Source organism: Tachyglossus aculeatus, chromosome 2 (genome assembly GCF_015852505.1).
Source record: "Tachyglossus aculeatus isolate mTacAcu1 chromosome 2, mTacAcu1.pri, whole genome shotgun sequence".
In the NCBI taxonomy this organism is placed as follows: Eukaryota; Metazoa; Chordata; class Mammalia; order Monotremata; family Tachyglossidae; genus Tachyglossus; species Tachyglossus aculeatus.
This window is the reverse complement of record NC_052067.1, coordinates 125543870-125567458: the sequence shown is the minus strand read 5'-3', so window position 1 is coordinate 125567458 and position 23589 is coordinate 125543870. Positions and strand designations below refer to the sequence as shown.

At 42.7% G+C, this 23589-nt stretch overlaps 1 protein-coding gene across 1 annotated transcript in view; it reads left to right on the top strand.

Annotated features, from left to right (window-relative positions):
- Nucleotides 1-23589, top strand: part of DIS3 (DIS3 homolog, exosome endoribonuclease and 3'-5' exoribonuclease) — a 42405-nt gene that overhangs the window by 2643 nt on the left and 16173 nt on the right. Inside the window, exons 2-11 of the mRNA XM_038767812.1 lie at nucleotides 10715-10872; nucleotides 11598-11794; nucleotides 13068-13141; nucleotides 16358-16525; nucleotides 18340-18504; nucleotides 18840-18953; nucleotides 19043-19180; nucleotides 21823-21969; nucleotides 22427-22543; nucleotides 22790-22891. Coding sequence (XP_038623740.1) covers nucleotides 10715-10872; nucleotides 11598-11794; nucleotides 13068-13141; nucleotides 16358-16525; nucleotides 18340-18504; nucleotides 18840-18953; nucleotides 19043-19180; nucleotides 21823-21969; nucleotides 22427-22543; nucleotides 22790-22891 — 1380 coding nt within the window. The remainder of the gene's footprint in view (nucleotides 1-10714; nucleotides 10873-11597; nucleotides 11795-13067; nucleotides 13142-16357; nucleotides 16526-18339; nucleotides 18505-18839; nucleotides 18954-19042; nucleotides 19181-21822; nucleotides 21970-22426; nucleotides 22544-22789; nucleotides 22892-23589) is intronic.

Genomic DNA, 23589 nt, shown 5'->3' with positions numbered 1-23589 from the left:
GAGATACAAGGTGATCAGGTTGTCCCTCGGGGGGCTCACGGTCTTTCTCCCCATTTTGTAGTAATGGTGATGGCATCTGTGAAGCGCTCTCCACGTGCCAAACACTGTTCTGAGCACTGAGGGGACACAAGATTCAACAGTCTTCATCCCCATTTGACGGATGAGGGCGTAGAGGCCCAGAGAATAATAATAATAGTAATAATCGAGAATAATAACAATAATGATGCTGATGATGGAGCTGAGGCCCAGAGAACAATAATAATAATAATAACGATGATGGCTATTGTTAAGTGCCGACCAAGTGCCAAGTACTGTTCTAAGCGCTGAGGGAGATACGAGGTGATCAAGTTGTCCCACGGGGGGCTCACGGTCTTTCTCCCCATTTTATGGTAATAATGATGGCATCTGTGAAGCGCTTACCACGTGCCAAACACCGTTCTAAGCACTGAGGGGGACACAAGATTCAACAGTCTTCATCCCCATTTGACGGATGAGGGCATAGAGGCCCGGAGAAGAATAATAATAATAATAGAGAACGATAATTATGGAGAATAATAATGCTAATATTGATGCTGGTGATGGAACTGAGGCCCAGAGAACAACAATAATAATAATGATGGTGGCTATTGTTAAGCGCCGGCTATGTGCCAAGCACTGTTCTAAGCACTGAGGGAGATACAAGGTGATCAGGTTGTCCCTCGGGGGGCTCACGGTCTTTCTCCCCATTTTGTAGTAATGGTGATGGCATCTGTGAAGCGCTTACCACGTGCCAACCACCGTTCTGAGCACTGAGGGGGACACAAGATTCAACAGTCTTCGTCCCCATTTGACGGATGAGGGCATAGAGGCCCGGAAAAGAATAATAATAATAATAATAATAGAGAACGATAATTATGGAGAATAATAATACTGATATTGATGCTGGTGATGGAACTGAGGCCCAGAGAACAACAATAATAATAATGGTGATGGCTATTGCTAAGCGCCGGCTATGTGCCAAGCACTGTTCTAAGCGCTGAGGGAGATACAAGGTGATCACCGTGGGGCAACCTGATCATCTTGTAACCTCCCCAGCGCTTAGAACAGTGCTTTGCACATAGTAAGCGCTTAATAAATGCCATCATTATTATTATTATTATTACCAGCCTGTCCCACGGGGGGCTCATAGTCTTTCTCCCCATTTTATAGTAATAATGATGGCATCTGTTAAGCGCTTACCACGTGCCAAACACTGTTCTGAGCACTGAGGGGATACAAGATAAAACAGTCTTCATCCCCATTTGACAGATGAGGGCATAGAGGCCCAGAGGGTAATAATAATAGTAATGGAGAACAATAATAATGGAGAATAATAATAGTGATAATGATGCTGATGATGGAACTGAGGCCCAGAGAACAATAATAATACTAATGATGATGGCTATTGTTAAGCACTGGCTATGTGCCAAGCACTGTGCTGAGCGCTGAGGGAGGTACAAGGTGATCAGGTTGTGCCACGGGGGGCTCACGGTCTTTCTCCCCATTTTATAGTAATAATGATGGCATCTGTGAAGCGCTTACCACGTGCCACGCACTGTTCTAAGCACTGAGGGGATGCAAGATAAAACAGTCTTCATCCCCATTTGACGGATAAGGGCATAGAGGCCCAGAGAATAATAATAATAGTAATAATGGCGAATAGTAATAACAATGATGCTGATGATGGAGCTGAGGCCCAGAGAACAATAATAATAATAATGGTGATGGCTATTGTTAAGCGCTGGCTATGTGCCAAGTACTGTTCTAAGCACTGAGGGAGATACAAGGTGATCACCGTGGGGCAACCTGATCATCTTGTAACCTCCCCAGCACTTAGAACAGTGCTTTGCTCATAGTAAGCACTTAACAAATGCCATCATTATTATTATTAATATCAGCTTGTCCCACAGGGGGCTCACAGTCTTTCTCCCCATTTTATAGTGATAATGATGGCATCTGTTAAGCACTTACCACGTGCCAAACACTGTTCTAAGCACTGAGAGGGTACAAGATAAAACAGCCTTCATCCCCATTTGACAGATGAGGGCATAGAGGCCCAGATAATAATAGTAATGGAGAATAATAATAATAAGGATGCTGATGATAGAACTGTGGCCCAGAGAACAATAAAAATAATAATGATGATAATGGCTATTGTTAAGCACCGACTATGTGCCAAGCACTGTTCTAAGCGCTGAGGGAGATACAAGGTGATCAGGTTGTCCCACAGGGGGCTCACAGTCTTTCTCCCCATTTTATAGTAATAATGATGGCATCTGTTAAGCGCTTACCATGTGCCAAACACTGTTCTAAGCACTGAAGGGATACAAGATAAAACAGTCTTCATCCCCATTTGATATATGAGGGCATAGAGGCCCAGAGAATAATAATAGTAATAATGGAGAATAATAGTAATGAAGAACAACAATAATGGAGAATAATAATAGTAATAATGATGCTGATGATGGAACTGAGGCCCAGAGAGCAATAATAATAATAATGATGATGGCTATTGTTAAGCACTGACTATGTGCCAAGCACTGTTCCAAGCGCTGAGGGAGATACAAGGTGATCAGGTTGTCCCACGGGGGGCTCACATGGGAAGCATCATGGCTCAGTGGAAAGAGCCCAGGCTTTGGAGTCAGAGGTCGGGGGTTCAAATCCCGGCTCCGCCACTTGTCAGCTGTGTGACCTTGGGCAAGTCACTTAAATTCTCTGGGCCTCAGTTCCCTCATTTGTAAAATGAGGATGAAGACTGGGAGCCCCACATGGGACAACCTGATTACCTTGTATCCACCCCAGCACTTAGAACAGTGCCTGGCACATAGTAAGCACTTAACGAATACCAACATTATTATTATTATTATTATTATTATTATTTATTAATCCCCATTTTACAGATGAGGGCACAGAGGCCCAGAGAATAATAATAATAATGATGATGATGGCATTTGTTAAGCATTTACTATGTGCCAAGCACTGTTCTAAGCACTGGGGACATACAAGGTGATCAGGTTGTCCTCCATGGGGCTAACTGTCTTCATCCCCATTTTACAGATGAGGACCCAGGCCCAGAGAACAATAATAATAATAATAATAACAACGGCATCTGTTAAGCGCTTAGTATGGCATTTATTAAGCGCATACTATGTGCCAAGTACTATTCTAAGCGCTGAGGGAGATACAAGGTGATCAGGTTGGCCCCCGTGGGGCTCACAGTCTTCATCCCCATTTTACAGATGAGGACCCAGGCCCAGAGAACAATAATAATAATAATAATAATAACAACGGCATCTGTTAAGCGCTTAGTATGTGCAAAGCGCTGTTCTAAGCACTGAGGAAGATACAAAGTGATCAGGTTGTCCCGCGTGGGGCTCACGGTCTTCATTCCCATTTTATAATAACAATGATGGTATTTAAGTGCTTACTATGTGCCAAGCCCCATTCTAAGCACTGAGGGAGATACAAGGTGATCAGGTTGACCCACGGGGGGCTCATAGTCTTAATCTCCGTTTTACAGATGAGGGCACAGAGGCCCAGAGAATAATAATAAGAATGATGATGGCATTTATTAAGCGCTTACTGTGTGCCAAGCACTGTTCTAAGCACTGAGGGAGATACAAGGTGATCAGGTTGGCCCACGGTGGGCTCACAGTTTTGATCCCCATTTTACAGATGAGGGAACTGAGGCCCAGAGAAGTGACGTGACCTGCCCAGAGTCACACAGCTGACAATTTGTGGAGCCGGGGTAAAATAGTAATCACAATAATAATGTATTTTATTAAGCGCTTACTATGTGCAAAGCACTGTTCTAAGCGCTGGGAATGTTACAAGGTGATCAGGTTGTCCCACGTGGGGCTCACAGTCTTCTTCCCCATTTTACAGATGAGGTAACTGAGGCCCGGAGAACAATAATACTACTACTAATAATAGTAATAATGATGGCATTTGTTAAGAGTTTACAATGTGCAAAGCACTGTTTTAAGCACTGGGGAGATTGCAAGGTGATCAGGTTGTTCCACAGAGGGCTCACAGTTAATCCCCATTTTACTGATGAGGGAACTTAGAGAAGGAGAAGTGAAGTGACTTGCCCAAAGTCACACAGCTGACAAGTGGTGGAGCCGGGCTGATAGTAGTGATAATGTAATAATAATAATGGCATTTATTAAGCGCTTACTATGTGCAAAGCACTGTTCTAAGCGCTGGGAATGTTACAAGGTGATAATAGTAATAATGTAATAATAATAATGGCATTTATTAAGCGCTTACTATGTGCAAAGCACTGTTCTAAGCTCTGGGAATGTTACAGGGTGATCAGGTTGTCCCACGGGGGGCTCACAGTCTTAATCCCCATTTGACAGACGAGGTAACTGAGGCACAGAGAAGTTAAGCGACTTGCCCAAAGTCACACAACTGACAAGTGACCTCTGACTCCAAAGCCTGAGCTCTTGCCACTGAGCCACGCTGCTTCTCCAATGTGCGAAGCACTGTTCTAAGCGCTGGGGGAGATACAGGGTTACCAGGTTGTCCCACATGGGGCTCACAGTCTTCATTCCCATTTTACAGATGAGGGAACCGACGGCACAGAGAAGCTAAGTGACTTGCCCAGAGTCACACAGCTGACCATTCATTCATTCAGTCGTATTTATTGAGCACTTACTGTGTGCAGAGCACTGTACTAAGCGCTTGGGAAGTACAAGTTGGCAACATATAGAGACGGTCCCTACCCAACAACGGGCACACAGTGTAGAAGACAGTGGCAGAGTCCGGGATTAGAACCCACGACCCCTGAGTCCCAAGCCTGGGCTCTTGCCTCCAAGCCACGTTCCTCCTCTATTTTTTTTTTCGTTTTTTTTTTTGTTTTTTCCTCTCCTCCTCCTCCTCTCCCCATCACCCCCCTTCCCCTCCCTACAGCACTTGTGTATATTTGTACACATTTATTACTCTATTTTATTAAGGATGTGTGTAGAGCTATAATTCTATTGATGGCATTGACGCCTATCTACATGTTTTGTTTTGTTGTCTGTCTCCCCCTTCCAGCCTGTGAAGCCCGTTGTTGGGTAGGGACCGTCTCTGTATGTTGCCAACTTGTACTTCCCGATCGCTTAGTACAGTGCTGTGCACACAGGAGGCGCTCAGTAAATACGATTAAATGAGTGAATGAAAGGAGAAGGGCGTTTTGTGCTAAGCACCCCCACCGTGGGCCTGCCACTCTCCTAAGCACTGAGTTGAGGCCAATTCATTCAATTGTATTTATTAAGCGCTTTCTACGTGCAGAGCACTGTACTAAACACTTGGAAAGTACAATTCAGCAATAAAAAGAGACAATCCCTGCCCAACAACGGACTCACAGTCTAGAAGGGGGGAGACAGACAACGTCACAAGTAGACAGGCATCAATAGCATCAATATAAATGAATAGAATTAAGGATGTGTGCACATCCCAGTCCCCAATAATGATGGTGATGGTGTTTGTTAGGCACTTACTATGTGCCGGGCACTGTACTAAGCACTTGGGAGTGTGCAGTACCACAGACTTAACATATACAATCCCTGCCCATATTAATAAGCAATTTATAATACATCATTTGAAGGTATGTACATAAGTGCTGTGGGGGTAGAGGAATATCCAAAGGTCCAAGTGCATAGGCCGCAGTGGAGAGTGAGCTGGGGAAAAGAGGGCTTAATCTGGGAAGGCCACTTGGAGGAGGTGTGACCTTAAGGGTAGGGACTGTCTCTATATGTTGCCAACTTGTACTTCCCAAGCGCTTAGTACAGTGCTCTGCACACCGTAAGCACTCAATAAATACGATTGATGATGATGAGAGAGTGCTGATCCGGTGTTGATGGAGCAAGAAGGAGTTCCAGACTGGCGGAGGGGAGGTGGGAAAGGGATGGACATTAAATAGCCTGGGAGCCCGTTGTTGCGCAGGGATTGTCCCTATTTGTTGAATCAATGAATAGATTGGGGAAGGCTGGGCTGCTGGTTGGAGATCAGTTGATTCAATCAGTAGGTGGTATTTAATGAACACTTAGTACGTGCAGAGCACTCTTCAAAGTGCTTGGAAGAGTACAATACAAGAGAATTAGCAGACACATTCACTGCCCATAATGCGCTTACAGTCTAGCGGGGAGAGGTCTAGAGGTCTAGACCTCCTCCAGGAGGCCTTCCCAGACTGAGCCCCTTCCTTCCTCTCCCCCTCGTCCCCCCCTCCGTCCCACCCATCTTACCGCCGTCTCTTCCCCACAGCACCTGTATATATGTATATATGTTTGTACATATTTGTTACTCTATTTATTTATTTATTTTACTTGTACATATCTGTTCTATTTATTTTGTTAGTATGTTTGGTTTTGTTCTCTGTCTCCCCCTTTTAGACTGTGAGCCCACTGTTGGGTAGGGACTGTCTCTATTTGTTGCCATCTTGTACTTCCCAAGCGCTTAGTACAGTGCTGTGCACACAGTAAGCGCTCCATAAATATGGTTGATTGATTGAGAGACTGATTGAGTGCCATAATTCCAAAATGTGAATTAGATTCACTACTGAAGATTTCTGCTCTGGTACAGCCAGGTAGTGAAGAACACCCAAACTACAGAGGACTCTTCCAAAACCTTTTGTGATTGAAAAATTAAAAGCACTTCTCGGGGATGTCAGAGAAGACAGCATAAAGCGTTTTGTTGTTCTTGGGATTTTTCCCAAAGTTGGTGAAGAGGGGAAACCTCATCAGTCCCCCTCAACTGTGGTGTAAACCCCCACACTCAGGCGATGGGAGTAACGCCGTGGATCGCTCCTGAAGGACTCTTACGGGGATCTCTTGGTTGTGGAGAGATCGCCTCTCTAGTTCCCGTTGAGCAGCTCTGTCTCTTTTCAAAGTGATTGTGTCAATCACAACACCGGACAGCTCTCTGCCATTTCCTCTTTTTGTCAAGTATTTATAAAGGCAGGGTTCGCCTGTATCACCTACTTGATGATTTTCTTTATCTCATCCAAGGTGATAATAATAATAATAATAATGATGGCATTTGTTAAGCGCTTACTATGTGCAAAGCACTGTTCTAAGCGCTGGGGAAGTTACAAGGTGACCAGGTTGTCCCATGGGGGGGCTCACAGTTTTAATCCCCATTTTACTATCTACTACTATTTACTACTGACTATCTTACCTCCATCTTACCTCCTTCCCTTCCCCACAGCACCTGTATATATGTATATATGTTTGTACATATTTATTACTCTATTTATTTTACCTGTGCATATCTATTCTATTTTATTTTGTTAGTATGTTTGGTTTTGTTCTCTGTCTCCCCCTTTTAGACTGTGAGCCCACTGTTGGGTAGGGACTGTCTCTATATGTTGCCAACTTGTACTTCCCAAGCGCTTAGTACAGTGCTGTGCACGCAGTAAGCGCTCAATAAATACGATTGATTGATTGATTGATTTTACAGATGAGGTAACTGAGGCACAGAGAAGTTAAGTGACTTGCCCAAAGTTACACAGCTGACAGTTGGCGGAGTGAGGATTTGAACCCATGACCTCTGACTCCAAAGCCCGTGCTCTTAACACTGCAGTCGTCATCTCTGGGATGCTACGGAATAGTTACGTTCATGGTTGTTAAAAACTGAATTTTTTTATGGTATTTGTTAAGCACTTACTATGTCCCAGGCACCGTACTAAGCAGAAGGATCGATACGAGCTAATCAGGTTGGGAACAATCCATATCCCACACGGGGCTCACAGTCTTCATCCCCATTTTACAGATGAGGAAACTGAGGCCCAGGGAAGTGAAGCGACTTGCCCAAGGTCACACAGCAGACAAGTGGTGGAGCCATTATTAGAACCCGGGTCCACCACCCAGGCCCGTGATTGAGATGGTCTTCAAAATGCACCTTTCAAAAGGCATTATCCACTGGCTTTTTTGTAATCTTCAAGTTCAGCAATTTCCGCTTTGACGTGATGGTTTTGTTCTCGAGGAACTTTGGGTTATGGGAAATTTGCCCTATAATAAGATGATTCAATAAGAGTTAATGAGTTAGGGGGTAGCTCGCTAAGAGATACCATTGTAACCGACATTTTTATCTAAATTCCTATGTTATGTATTACGAGTGCTTTTATGATGAGTGAATATTCATTGAGTGAATGTGTGACATTGGGCAAGTCACTTAACTTCTCTGTGCCTCAGTTACCTCATCTGTAAAATGGGCATTAAAACCGTGAGCCCCCGGTGGGACAACCTGATCACCTTGTAACCTCCCCAGTGCTTAGAACAGTGCTTTGCACATAGTAAGCGCTTAACAAATACCATCATCATTATTATTGTTATTATTAATAGAGATGTATGTTTAAATGCGTTGTAACTGAGACTGAATTGTGAAAGAAAGAAAATGGATTTAATGGGAGGGTAGAGAACTTGCTACATTCATACATTATTCTAAAAACTATATATTTTTTTGCTAGTTCATGTTTAACCAAAACATCAATATTTCATCATTAACATCTAAAATGATGATGTTAAATTTCCTACACGCTATGGAACTGTTGCTATGAGCAAAAGAAGAGGATCGATCCATCAGTCATACTCATGGAGCGCTCCCTCTGTGAAGAACACTGTACTGAACACTTGGGAGAGGACAGTACCACAGAGTTGGCAGACATGTTTCCTGTCCACAACAAGCTTACAGTCTAGTAGGGCCAGGGGATGAAAAGAAGAGGGGGCCATGGCCCTTATGGAAGAGGCTAAGCGTATTTTTAATGTGCTTTGCACACAGTAAGTGCTCAATAAATACGATCGGATGAATGAATGTTTTCTATGATTGAGGGCAGGTCTGAGGTAATTCCATATTCTGGTGGGTGGATCCGGTGGCTGAGGTGAGTTTAGGGCTTCTAGAAGGCCTCTGTGGATGTAGAAGACCTCTGTGGACGTGAAAAACAAAGCTGTTGCCCCCTTTCTTCCATAAAAGTTGAACACGTTCCACTGGTACTTTCTGGTAGATCACCTCCAACAGAAAACCTCAATCTTTTGCCTTCTTGCCATTTTTCTCCTTTCGTCTAGGGCTGCGAGCGATGCCAGCGAAACATTCATTCCTCAGGCAACTTGGCCACTCTCCTCTACATCAGTTCATCTCCCCCTCCAACTCCGCTGTCCCATCTTCCGTTAGCTGCAGAGTTAGGTCTCAGATTCATCCATTCGTTCATTCATATTTATTGAGCACTTACTGTGTACAGAGCACTGTACTAAGCGCTTGGGAAAGTACAGTACAACAATCAACAGTGACATTCCACGCTCACAGTCTAGAGTGGGGGAGACAGACAACAATGCAAGGAAATAAAATTACAGATATTTACATCGGTGATTTGGGCAGCAGAGAAGGGAAAAACAAAGGGATAAAAAAAATTAAATGCATGTAAGTGCTTTGGTGATCCTGCCGTCATCTCCTCATTGGCCTCTTTGGGCTCTCATTGCAGTACTCCCATGTGTCTGTTTATTGTTGCATTGTACTCTCCCAGGCACTTAGTACAGTGCTCTGCATACAGTAAGTGCTCAATAAATGCAATTGACTGTCCTAATGACTAACAGTTCCTGGGAGAAACTTCTCCATCTTCGCCACATCAAAACCTGCCCACCTTGCAAGGGCCACATAACTGAGTTTTGAGCTGCTTCTTCCACAGCTCAAACTGTTCCTTGAAGGGCCTCACATCTTACACCGTGTCTGGCAGTAAAAGTAGCCCCAAGCTATCCAAGAATGTGTAAGAGCCTTATCCAAACAGTCCTGTCTAATGGCTCTGAGTGTATTCTTCATATTAAATGTCCTTCATATTAAATGTACACTTGACTTGCCCTCATCGGCACAACCAACTTTACAAATATTCCTCGCTAGCGAGGCGATGATAAGACTGTCCGAGTTGCTAGGGTTGCAAAAGCACGTGGGTATCACTTGTTGGCAAGAACAAAACTTGAGAAGGAGCCTTAACTGACTCCTAGGCTTGTGCTCTTAACCATCAGGCCCCGCTGTTTCTTAGAGAACAGTGATTATTCTCAATAAAAATTGAATATATTTTATAGGTGACGAGTACAAATAAAGCATAGTAGCTAACCCTGACCTTGTAAGTTGTCTGGCCTGTATATCTGATGAACAGCATTGGTTAGGTCATGACTAACTAGAGAAGCAGCGTGGCGCAGTGGAAAGAGCCCGGGCTTTGGAGCCAGAGGTCATGGGTTCAAATCCCGGCTCTGCCAATTGTCAGCTGCGTGACTTTGGGCAAGTCACTTAACTTCTCTGGGCCTCAGTTACCTCATCTGTAAAATGGGGATGAAGACTGTGAGCCCCCGGTGGGACAACCTGATCACCTTGTAACCTCCCCAGCTCTTAGAACATCATCATCATCAATCGCATTTATTGAGCGCTTACTATGTGCAGAGCACTGTACTAAGCGCTTGGGAAGTAGAACAGTGCTTTGCACATAGTACGTGCTTAATAAAGGCCATTATTGTTATTATTATTATTATTAATAAACAGTACCTCGCGAGTGAAAAGAATGCGTGGTTCTCCGAAAGGGTCTGATTCATTCTTACAAGCAACTTTGGCTACTCCTTCGAAGGTTAGCAGGTGGGGGGGTGTCTCCCTCACACACATATAGAGACACACATACTCACACAGGAAATGTCACGTTTACCATTTTCTTTTCCTTCCTCTTTTTCAGATAGATATTCTTGAGGATCCCATCATCAGAAATGTGATCGTGCTGCAAACAGTTCTCCAGGAAGTGAGAAATCGGAGTCCACCGGTTTATAAACGAATCAGAGATGTGATTAATAATCTTGAAAAGCACTTCTATACCTTCACTAATGAACATCACAGGTAGGGTGAAGTCACGGTTGCCTCATTAGAATGTAAATTCCTTGTGGTCAGGCAATATCACTTGCGTGTTTTGATATTTTCTAAGCACTTAGCAACTTGCCCCCCTATTAAATCCCATTTCTCCCGCTGCCACTAATGTGTTAAATAGGATTACACATTAATCAAGTGCCTACTTGACCGGAGCGTATGGACTTAAAAGATCCCTTTTTTATGATATTTGTTAAGCGCTTTGTGTCAAGCACTGTGCCGAGTCCTGGGGTAGATAAAAGTTAATCCGGTCAGACATCATCCCGATCCCACATGGGTCTCGCAGTCTTAGTAGAAGGGAGAGCAGGTATTGTGGCCCGACTTTAGAGTTGAGGAAACCGAGGTTCAGAGAAGTTAAGTGACTTGCCTAAATTCACACTGCAGTCACTTAGCAGAGCCAGGAGTTAACATCTCTTTGTTCTTTTTTCAAATAAAAAGTTTTTGTCTTCTGAAGCTGTACTTTTATAGAAGTCACAATGGCTTTGGTCATCCTATTCTCTGAACGTATTTAATTGTCGTATCTTTCATTGAACTAGAAGCATGATTCAACCTATCTGTCATTTTTGAAAAAAAAAGTACCATTGACTTGTATCATGTTTTTGTTCTTTATTTTGTGCTAAGCTTTTATCGTTTTCACGCGTTCCTGAGTAGATTCAGTGCTCTTATTTCTGGAATCTTGATTCGTCTTTGATACACAGAGAAACATACGTGGAACAGAAACAGGGGGAAAATGCTAATGATCGAAACGACAGAGCCATTCGAGTTGCAGCCCGGTGGTACAACGAGCACCTGAAGAAAATCACGGGGGATGACAGCCCGCCCCAGGTTGTCTTAATAACAAATGACAGAAAAAATAAAGAAAAGGCTATTGAAGAGGGTATACCAACTTACACATGTAAGTTTGTCTGTTTGGCATATCATTGGCATCCCATCTTCGGATCAAACGTTACTCTTCAAGTTTCCAACCCTTTGCCGGGTGTCACAGGTTGGGGCGGGTAGTGTTTCTACGACCAGTGCTCCGTGAAAGGTTGGCCGATTCACCGTGTTCAATCTTCAGGCAGAGAAACTGGGTGTACGTTTGTGTGTATCCCCATATTCTGCTGCCACTTCCCCTCCCTTCAATTGATTTTATTGACTCTCTACTACTAGATTGCAAGCTTTTTGTGGCCAGGGGTCGGGCTTACCAACTCCATTGTTTTTACTCTCCCAAGTGCTTAGTACAGTGCCGTGCACACAGTGGACGCTCAGTAAATGGCATCGCTTGATTGATTTTTAGTTACCGTGGCAGCGGCCTGCTTGCCACAGCTTCCCATAATGGGGATGTGTTGGGCCCTTGGAAGAGTGTGAAAGAAATATGAGGGAGCCACAGCCTTGCTCCTAAATTAGGTGAATAATAATAATAGTAATAATTGATATTTTAAGTGTTTACTCTGTGCCAATAATAAAAGTTATTATTAAATAATAATGATAATAATTACTAGATTATTATTATGGTATTTGTAAAGCACTTACTAGTGCTAGCCATTGTTCCAAGCAGTGGGGTGGATACAAGAAAATCAGGTTGGACGTAGTCCCTGTCCCACGTGGTGCTCACAGTCTTGATCCCCATTTTACAGATGAGGTAACTGGGGCACAGGGAAGTGAGGTGACTTGTCCAAGGTCACACAGCAGCCAAGTGGAGGAGCCGGAATTAGAACCCATGACCTTCTGACTCCCACCCTGTGTTCTATAATCAGGCTGCACACGGTTCCTGCCTCACCTGGGGCTCACAACATGTGTAGGAGGGAGAACAGATATTGCATCCTCATTTTATGGGTAACAAAACTGAGGCGTGGGGAACTTAAAGTGACTTGCCCAAGACTCACACAAGAAACAAATAACAGAGCCAGGATGAGAACCCAGACTTGTGGTTTTTTTTATGAGACTCTAAGGCCGTTGTGGGTAGGAACATGTCTACCAACTCTGTGGTATTTCTCTCAAGTTCTTAGTACAGTGCTCTGCACACAGTAAGAACTTAATAAATATTGGTCAAAGTGAATAGGTTGGTGATTATTTTCAAGGTTCATTTCAGGGATTTTTTCTGATATGTTGGGCAAACCAAAAATCCCCAAGAAAATGCATTTTTAGTGAAATTTATTGTTTACCAACAAACTGAATTTATTTTACAGGTGAGGAGTACATAAAAAGCTTAATAGCTAACCCTGAGCTTGTAGATCGTCTTGCTTGTATATCTGATGAAAAGGTACGTTTGAGGAATTTTTTCTTTTCTTTTTGAAAAGTTGGACTATCAATTCGGGTACTCTCCCATTAGTGTCGATAATTGCTTTCGTGAAAGTCAAGGATTGAACGCAAGAGTGTTTGATGAAGTATAATTTCCCTTGGAGTATGATGTAAAGTGCATTTGTGCGTTTTTAAGTAGCAGAAATTTTACCATAAAAATGATGGTAGTAAATACAATTACATGAAAAAATTGAAATGTAACCACCTACTAATAAAGTAATATGGATTTTTTTGTACGCACATGTAAATAATAGTTTTTAGTGTTTTCTTTTACTTCCTCTGCAACAAAAAGAGACCTTGGCGTAACATATCATTGGCATCATTATCTAATGCCAAATGAAGACTATAGCTCTTGAAATGAGCTTTCAGTCTCCCTAATTCAAGTTAGTGAAAATGCTATACACAGTGATGGGGTGGAGGAAAGGAGGAAAGTGTTTGAGCCGTGGGAAACTTAGCACATGCTACAAAAACACACCGTTATTGCTGAGTGAACGCTCTCAGAAGTACCGGTAATAAAATTATATCATTCTGTTGTGACCGACTGCTAATCAAAGGGTCTTATAGAGGTGATCTCTGAAATTGAGAACACCATGGCAGTGTTTGGATGTGATGTTTAAAGTATCATTATGGAGAGGTGACAATAAGTGTGGCCAGATACACCAGTAATAGCCGTTGTACTAGTCGACCTTCCGAAGATTTGCAGTCGGGCTTACTTGACTTTCTCCCCACTGTTCACGTCCTGTATAGTTTACCAGAGTCTCCCGGCCCAAACGTGAACTTCTGTGTATGGAGGCATTCGGAAAGACCATCCTCTCTGAAAACTCACGCAGGACCCTCAGATGTTATTTTTTGCACCCTCTTGAGCCGTGCCAAACCAGACCTAATCGTGTAAACTCCCAGCACTCTCCAAGGCCTTCCCGGGCCCTAAAGGCCTCGCTCTCCAGTCCCAGAAGAACTAAGACAGGAGGAAAGTTGATGGTTTGGTGACATCCTAGGAAGCAGGAATGATCTCTGCCATTTGGATTTAACCCTCTTAGCTAAAAACTTGGTAGTAGGAATGCGGCTCTAGGCAAACCCAGTCCTAGACATCTCGCAGGGCTTAATAATAATGATGGCATTTATTGAGCGCTTACTGTGTCCAAAGCACTGTTCTAAACGCTGGGGAGGATACAAGGTGATCAGATTGTCCCACGTGGGGCTTACAGTCTTAATCCCCATTTTACAGATGAGGTACCTGAGGCCCAGAGAAGTTGTGATGTGCCCATAGTCACACAGCTGACAATTGGCGGAGCCGGGATTTGAACCCATGACCTCTGACTCCAAAGCCCGGGCTCTTTCCACCGAGCCACGCTGCTTCTCAGACACGAGACATGAGAGGGTTTGAAATAGTAATGCTATTTATTGAGCTCCTGCTGAGTGCAGTACTATGCCCTAATAATAGTAATAATTGTTGTGTTTGTTAAGTACTTACTATGTGCCAACCCCTGTATACTAAGCTCTGGGATAGATACAGGATAATCAGAGCAGAAAAAGCCCCTGTCCCACGTTGGGCTCACAGTCTAAGCTGGAGAACTAAGGAGTTGAGGAGTGCCCCAGAAGCACAAGACACATTCTTAAAACCTCACAAGGAGCTGTCATCCTAACTGGGGGAGAAAGACCTAAAAATCTTTGCTCCCAGGGATGAACGGAAGCAGCTGGGGTGCTCAACCCAAAGGCCTACCCGATTATCTCCCATCCACTCACTACCACTGTGGAAACAGTAGTGGTTTAGCCTGGTATTCCTCAGCCCCTCTTCTGTTGGGCTGTTGTTTTTTTGGCCCCAGCTGGAGAGAGAAACCAGGAAGCAGAAATAGAATCAAAGAAACTGTCAACCCGGGAAAAGCCCTCAGGACCTCAACGTTCACGTGCTTCTCTGGGATTTATTTTCAAGAGTAAATAAGAGAAACGACAGGAGCAGTGCTCTTCTCTACTCTATTTTACTTGTACCTATCTATTCTATTTTATTTTGTTAGTATGTTTGCTTTTGTTCTCTGTCTCCCCCTTCTAGACTGTGAGCCCACTGTTGGGTAGGGACTGTCTCTATATGTTGCCAGCTTGTACTTCCCAAGCGCTTAGTACAGTGCTCTGCACACAGTAAGCACTCAATAAATGCGATTGATTGATTGATCTGAAGGTCGGGGACCACGTCCACTTAGATGTAGCCCACTTGCACCGCTTAGCGGGCTGGTGGGACATGCTTAGGATGGTTATGCCATAGTCACCGTGTAGCCGGCCACTGCCCCATTGCCCAGAGGAGGTTACACACCGGGATCCGTTTGGACATCTTTCTCTGAGCCTGGCCCGTGCCTGGGTCGACCACTGTCGGTATTATCCTCATCGTCATCTGTACTATTTACAGAGTGCTTGGGAGATTACAAGAGGGTCAGACAGACACGTTCTCTGCCCACATCTAACTGCCCCCGCCCCTCTCCTGCCCTTCTAAGCGGCCGTAGCAGGTCTAGACCGCCCACAATTGATGGACAGAGTTCACGTTTGAAAGAATCTCCTTTATTCTATGCTAGCAGAGCTGGTGCCCTCTTTCATTTAGGGGAGAACGCCTTTCGGGGGCGTCATTCTTTTGGGTCTCTGATGTCATTTCTATCTACCACTGTCATTACCCAGTGGAAAGAGTCTGACCTAAAGATCGAAAGTCCTACTATATGCCAGCTCTTACTATATGGTCACTATGCTAAGCCCCGGGGTAGATTCAAGTAGTCAGATCAGGCAACAGTCCCTGTCCTATGTGGGGCCCAGAGTCCTAACAGGGAAGGAGAACAGGTATTTAATCCCCATTTTGCAGATGTGGGAACTGAAGCACAGGGAAGTTAAGTGACTTGGCTAAGGTCACTCGAGTAGCATTGCGAAGTCTGCCACACTGAAAACCCTACAGTAGAAACTCACGAACAGAATCGGCTGAATGCCAAATACCAGCACATTGTAAAGAGAACTTTACTACCCTCCCTTGAAGTTTGTTTTACCGTACCCTGTTAAATTGGCTTAATATATCTGGTCTGTATCGGGAGAAGCCCATGGTTGAACATTCTATATTGTAAAGGAAAGAGATCTTTATGAACTTTATATTGGAAGCGTCAATGAGGATAATATACTAATTGCTCATTGTATTTTCCTGGACTTACAGAATGAAATAGAAAGTGGAAAAATACTATTTTCGGAGCACCTTCCGCTTAGTAAGTTACAGCAGGGCATAAAATCTGGCATTTACCTTCAAGGAACATTCAGAGCCAGTAGGGAAAATTATCTTGAAGCCACAGTATGGGTTCATGGAGATGTTGAAGAGAACAAAGAGGTAACTTTTCAATTTTAGTTTCTAGCTTTCGTAATCACCAACAACATTGATCTGTTCTATTCTACTGTTCTATTTATTTTGTTAATCATGTGCATCTAGCTTTACTTCTATTTATTCTAATGACTTGACACCTTTCCACATGTTTTGTTTTGTTGTCTGTCTCCCCCTTCTAGACTGTGAGCCCATTGTTGGGTAGGGACTGTCTCTATATGTTGCCAACTTGTACTTCCCAAGTGCTTAGTACAGTGCTCTGCACACAGTAAGCGCTCAATAAATACCATTGAATGAATGAATGAGGTTGTCCCACGTGGGTCTCACAGTCTTCATCCCCATTTTATAATAATAATGATGGTATTTGTTAAGCGCCTACTATGTGCAAAGCACTGTTCTAAGCGCTGTGGAGGTTACAAGGTGATCAGGTTCCACGGGGGGCTCACAGTCTTAATCCCCATTTTACAGATGAGGTAACTGAGGCACAGAGAAGTAAAGTGACTTGCCCAAAGTCACACAGCCAACAATTGGCAGAGCCAGGATTTGAACCCACGGCCTCTGACTCCAAAGTCTGTGCTCTTTCCAGTGAGCCACACTGCTTCTCGGGAAAGATACCCGTCGTAGGCTTGCAAGGGGACGATTAAATTAAGTAGTGAGATGAGAGTTACTCGGCTCGGCATGGCTCCACACATAGCATAAAATTCCTGACCTGCCGTCCTGGACACTTGTAGGATTCCTGAGGGGCTGGAGTGCCTGTTTCCCTGGGTGAGAGATTTCTTGTGAAGCGAATAACAGGGGAGTGGGTGAGGCTTAGGAGAACTGTTGGGAAAGTAATATTTCTGGTAGCCTTTGGAATTCCATTACACCTCTGCCCCTCCATACTAGCCCCGCTTCCCTCTTCCCCTTCCTTCACCACCTTCATTCCTCTTCTCTGTCTGTGATTGTTGGGGCATTTTAAAGCTGCAGTTTTCTGAGGAACAGGACAGCAGCCTGGACGGCCGTGGACGAGGCCTAACATACCAACACCATTTCTTTATCTCTGTGCTCCTTTTATTCCTTTCTTGCATTCACTCAATCCCTCTTAATTTCAAGGTTTCCTTTTGGCCATATCAATCCCCCACTTTCATTCTGCTGTACCAGTTTGAGATGGGTATCTGGGTAGGTGTGTGGGAGGGTGAGTGGAGAGAGAGAGGAGAAAATTTTGTTTTCTTATCTTCAAGGTTGGCGTAAATATGTTTTTGTAGCATGAGGAGTTTTTAGTTAAACATAGTTAATGTGGAAGCTTTCATTCATTATTCCATTAACTTGGGAGCTTTGTGTAGCTTTTTAAATGTAATTTCCTAATCCAGAAAATTCCTCCCGAGGGAGTCAAGGGAGGAGTGGTCCATCTGTTATTTATCCAGAGTGGGAATGGAGGCAGTTAGGTGGCTGGGTATCGGCAGTAGAAGCTGCTCGCAGCTAGATTCTTCCACAATAGGCCATAGGTTGAGGGGAGGCGGGAAGTGAGCGGTAGGCTATATGAGTTTGAAACAGAATTGATTTTTGTCTCTCATCTTACTACCTCTAGACTTCTCCCTCCTTGAAGGATGGTGGGAAAAGGGGGAGAAAACAAAGGAGTGGCTAGGAACGCCCCAAGGTAGAGTGTGAAGGGAGAGCGATGAGTAACCAAGGGAAGATAAACATAAGCAGGAGTTTTGGAAATGTAACCCAAATTTTACCAAATTAATCAGGGCTTAGAACTGGAGGTAATATCAGGGAAATCCAAAAAAAAATTCAGAGCCTAATTTCAGGACTATTAACGGTGTTTTCAATTTTTTAAACAGATAATTATTCAAGGACTTAAAAATTTAAATCGAGCAGTTCATGAAGATATCGTTGCTGTGGAGCTCCTGGCAAAAAATCAGTGGGTGGCCCCATCTTCTGTCGTCTTGCTTGATGAAGGACAAAATGAAGATGATTTGGAGCTGGAAGAGGAAAAAGAAAACGCCGTACGGGTTCAAACTGGTTTTCCACTCTATCTTTAAATTTCTTTATGGACAGGTTACAAAACAACTTGGTGGTTTCTTGAAATTCAGTTTTCCCAATTATTTGTAATTTAAAAGACTGCTACGATTGCATTTCAGAGAGGGTTACATGTCCTGAAATAAAGCCTCAGGTGTTAGTTACCCTGTTGTGCTTGTAGAATTCTAGAGAGGTAATATTCTTTGTTGTGATGTCATAATTTAAGGGCCTAAGTATTTGTGCCATTGAAGTGCAAGGTCAGTGGTTTTCTTATGGTAAAGATGACTGAAGACTTAATTCCATTTTCTTTTTGAAAACTCAGCTGAAGACTGCGGTAAATGAGAAAATGTTAAGGCCTACTGGTAAAGTGGTGGGAATAATAAAAAGGAATTGGAGACCGTTCTGTGGTATGCTTTCCAAGTCCCTTATTAAAGAGGTGAGTGAAAATGCCATTTCTTGTATGTCATATTTTCAGCACTTACATTTGTTTTCAATAAAAAGCTCCATTCTCCTTGATATCTCCAGGCAAGAAGGCATCTCTTCACACCTGCCGATAGAAGGATCCCTCGAATTCGAATAGAAACCAGGCAAGCCTCCACGTTAGATGGACAGAGAATTATTGTTGCTATCGATGGTTGGCCCAGAAATTCTAGATATCCTAATGTAAGTTTGTTTGGCATTTTATTTTACAATATGATTTTAAGCCTTTGGATCGGTTCATCAGTGGTATTAATTGAGAACTTAATAATAATAATAATAATAATGGCATTTATTAAGCGCTTACTATGTGCAAAGCACTGTTCTAAGCTCTGTGGGCAGAGCGGTATCGGTTAAGTGTTTACTGTGTGCCAGGCATTATACTAAGCACTGGGGTAAGTACTAGCAAATCGGGTTGGACACAGTCCTGTGTGAAGACCAGAGTCTAAGTGGGGAAGGAGAACAGGTAGTTAGTTAATTCCCATTTTTACAGAAGTGGAAACTGGGCCACAGGGAAGTAACTTGGCTAAGGTCACACAGTGCACAAGTGATGTTGTCAAGTCTGCTGTACTGAAAGCCCTATAATAGAAACTCATGAAGAGAATCAGCTGAGTGCCAAATACCATCACGATGAAAAGAGAAAAGCCCCTCCCTTGGAGTTTATTTTCCTGTACTCTGTTAGCTTAATGTATCTGTTCTGTGGTTTAAGACTGTACTGAGCAACTGGGAAAGTACGATACAGTACAGCAGAGTTGGTAGGTGCAATCTCTGGTCCCAAAGAGCTTACTGTCTGTAGGGTTTTTTATGGCATAATGGAGTAAGTAATATTCTTGTATACCTTAATGTAGGTAACAAGTATCAGTCCGTGTCGAGACGGAATCTGCAGAGAATCCAATGAAACTTGTATGAACACATCTTATATCATTAGTGTCCCCCCATCCCCCCACCTTACCTCCTTCCCCTCTCCACAGCAACTGTATATATGTTTGTATGTATTTATTACTCTATTTTATTTGTACATATTTATTCTATTTATTTTATTTTGTTAATATGTTTTGTTGTCTGTCTCCCCCTTCTAGACTGTGAGCCCGCTGTTGGGTAGGGACCGTCTCTATATGTTGCCAACTTGTACTTCCCAAGCGCTTAGTACAGTGCTGTGCACACAGTAGCACTCAATAAATACAATTGAATGAATGAATGAATTCCCTGAAAAATCCCTCAAGTTTCCGGATAAATTGCAAGCAATAATCCCCGACATTTAGGAATCTCGTATCTCCACCAACACCATGACAGTCGAAATAGTAGAAATTATGACTGTTAAGCACGAAGAATGTACGAAGCACTAAGCACAGGGGGAAAATGCAGGGATGCGTATTCAGATAAACCCTGGTCCACAGGCTGCTTACTCTGTAAAGTGGGGGAAGACTTGAGAAGGGCAGTCACAGGAGGAAAGAATAACAAGTAAATTCAGCCGAACAGTGTACAACAGTATGAGTAGCAGAACTCTTCCTGGATATCAGAGTGCTTTAGACTATTAGGGCCATAAGATGCTTGTCTACTTGTTTTGTTTTGTTGTCTCTCTCCCCCTTTCTAGACTGTGAGCCCGTTGTTGGGTAGGGATTGTCTCTATCTGCTCCAGAATTGTACATTCCAAGTGCTTAGTACAGTGCTCTGCACACAGTAAGTGCTTAATAAATCGATTGAATGAATGACAGGGCCTGTGTTTGACCTAATTATCTTGTATCTACCCCCGTGCTTAGCACAGAGTATGTGCTTAAATACAATTGTCATTATTATTATTCTCTCAGTCCAGAGATCTTGGTTCTCTGGACTTTCCTAAGTTAACAGAGTTAAACTTTTCATATAGGAATTTTGTTACTTTTGTATTTTGTAAATAACTTAGGTCTATGAACAAAATCACCTGGGTTTTCCATTTCAGAGCTTCAAATTTACAATTTAGGGGCTTTCCTCTGGAGACTAGGCAATTCTTCCAGATTTTTTTTTTTAAGCTGCATCTGTGTCTTTCAGTAAATGAGAAAAACAGTCAGTAAATTCAGATAAATCCAGAGTTGACAACAGGAAAGGTCCCTTGTGACCAACAGTAAGGAAAATTACCCCCACTTTAATAATAATTATGGTATTTGCTACTCACTGACTGTGTGCCAAACACTTTAGTAGGTATGGTATCAACACTGTAGAAGCAGATTGGATCCAGTTCCTTGTATCCCGTGAGGCTCACTGTCTGTGCGGGGCCTGGGGGTGGGACGGAGGAAGAAAGGGTATTTAACCTCCACTTTACAGATGAGAAAACTGAGGCACAGAGTAGTTGAGTGACTTGCTCAGGGACTCACAACTCTCTGTTCATCTTCGAAGTGTGTTCCTCCTTAATATCACTGCTGGTCTCATGTGGGAATCAACAACCATGGGATAATTTTGTGAGGTGGGGGAAAAAGTTATTGATGTATTTTCTGTGAGTAAATGGAAGAAAAATAGATTCCGTGCCTTTCCAGAAAGGAATCATGAACAGCTACAATACTGGCATTACACGTGCATGCTCTGGATTTTAGTCTAGGCTAGGCCCTGGGCAGAGAAAGATATATCACTACCCTTTTGTGTTTGCTCAGAGGGAGTAGTATTGAACCCTATTACAAGGTAGTTGTGAGGAATAAATGAGAAATTTGAGTTTGCTACACTTGGAAAACATTAAAGTGGTACGTGTTTGTGTGGGGGTGTGTGTGTTGTATAGGTAAATTTAAAAAATAGACATCAAAAATCTGTGAGCAGAAATAGCTGTGAAATACAAACCCTGATGAAAACATTGTTTTTAGGGTCACTTTGTAAAAAATTTAGGCACCGTTGGAGATAAAGAGACAGAGACAGAAGTGCTCCTTCTTGAACATGACGTCCCCCATCAGCCTTTCTCCCAGGCTGTCCTCAGCTTCCTGCCAAAGATGCCCTGGAGTATTACTGGAAAGGTAAAATAAATTCCAAGAGAGGTAAAACAAACACATTTTTTGTTTTTATTCCAATGAATTGATTCTAGTAGCTGATGCTTCTCCAGAAGAGTTTATTTTCTGGCCTGGAGCCTTTTTTTTTCCCTTTATTTTGAGATTTTGTATTCATTGGGGTGGGGTGATACTCTTAAAAATCAGACAATTCTCTGACCCTTTTGAATTGGCAAAAAAAAGAGGAAAGAGGAATATATTTTTTATTTTAAAGTTAAAAATGTTGCATAAGCCCACTGTCTGTATTCATGCAAGGAAACAACATGAATCTTAGTCATTACTCTTGGACTGAGGTGAGAGAAATGGGCAAAATCCTTATTTTGACAAAACGCTGCAGTTTGGAGGAACTGAGCTGTTTTTTTCATGATCTTTTTATACCTTTGTACCTTTAGGAATGTTTTCTAAAAATAAATTTGGCATATTCTAGGACATGAAAAACAGAGAAGATCTGAGGCATCTGTGTGTTTGTAGCGTGGACCCTCCGGGATGTACTGATATTGATGATGCTTTGCATTGCAGAGAACTGGAAAATGGAAATCTAGAGGTATTTATTTCTTATTTCTAAAAGAATATATGTTACCGCGTAAGGAGTTTTGTACATGGGAAGCCAAAGGCTACTTTTGTTTTTCCTAGAGAAACTACATACTGGGGTCATTGGGTTAAATGGGAGATCTATGTCACATTTCTATTTAATGGATTTTTTTTTCCCTTGAAATCCATCAAGAAAGGCTAACCAACTTTTCAGAATGATTACACCTTTTTCTCTTTCTGTTTTTGCTATGTTTCCAAGGTCGGTGTACATATTGCCGATGTCAGTCATTTTATTCGTCCAGGAAATGCTTTGGATCAAGAATCTGCCAGAAGAGGAACGACTGTGTACCTGTGTGAAAAAGTAAACATCTCATCTTACGATATAGTGTATTTTTCAGTGGTGTTTTGATGAAGACATTGTTTTTAACTGAGAATGATTTGAGATGCTCTGGGAGTAAGGAATGAGCTGCGTGTGTCTGCACTCTTGGCATTTGTTCAGTTGGACTTTGATTCAACCCAAATGATTGACCAAAAAAAGCAGTCTGAGTAGAGTTAGGGCAATATTTTTAAAGGTTCATTTAATTTTATTTTGGATGACAATTCATTCTTAAAATGAATAGCATTCATGTATACCTCGATTTTTGTCTGTTTTTCTTCCCTTTCCTGCAATTTTTATATTTATGTAAAAGTGTAAATGCCTAGTGTCTGCCTCTTTCTCTAATTCTTTCAGTCTGAATGTAGTGGAAAGAAGGAAGTGATCTCTCTTCCCCACTTTTGCAGAGACAATTAACAGTCATTTTATACCTTCATTAACCACAGTAGAGCAAAAGCTCCCTGCTCTAGCCCCAACCTGCTTTCCTTTGGAGGGGAGCACCACAGAGACTGCCTCTTAATCGGGGAATATGTGCATTCCCTATATACATGGGAATGGGATGGAGAGGAACATGTTTCACTCGTGTTCTGATATAATAATGTGGTGTCACTGTTTTCTATTACAAGTTGCATGGCATTCTTTTCCGTGATACACCCTTGGATAAAAATGAATATACATATATGTAT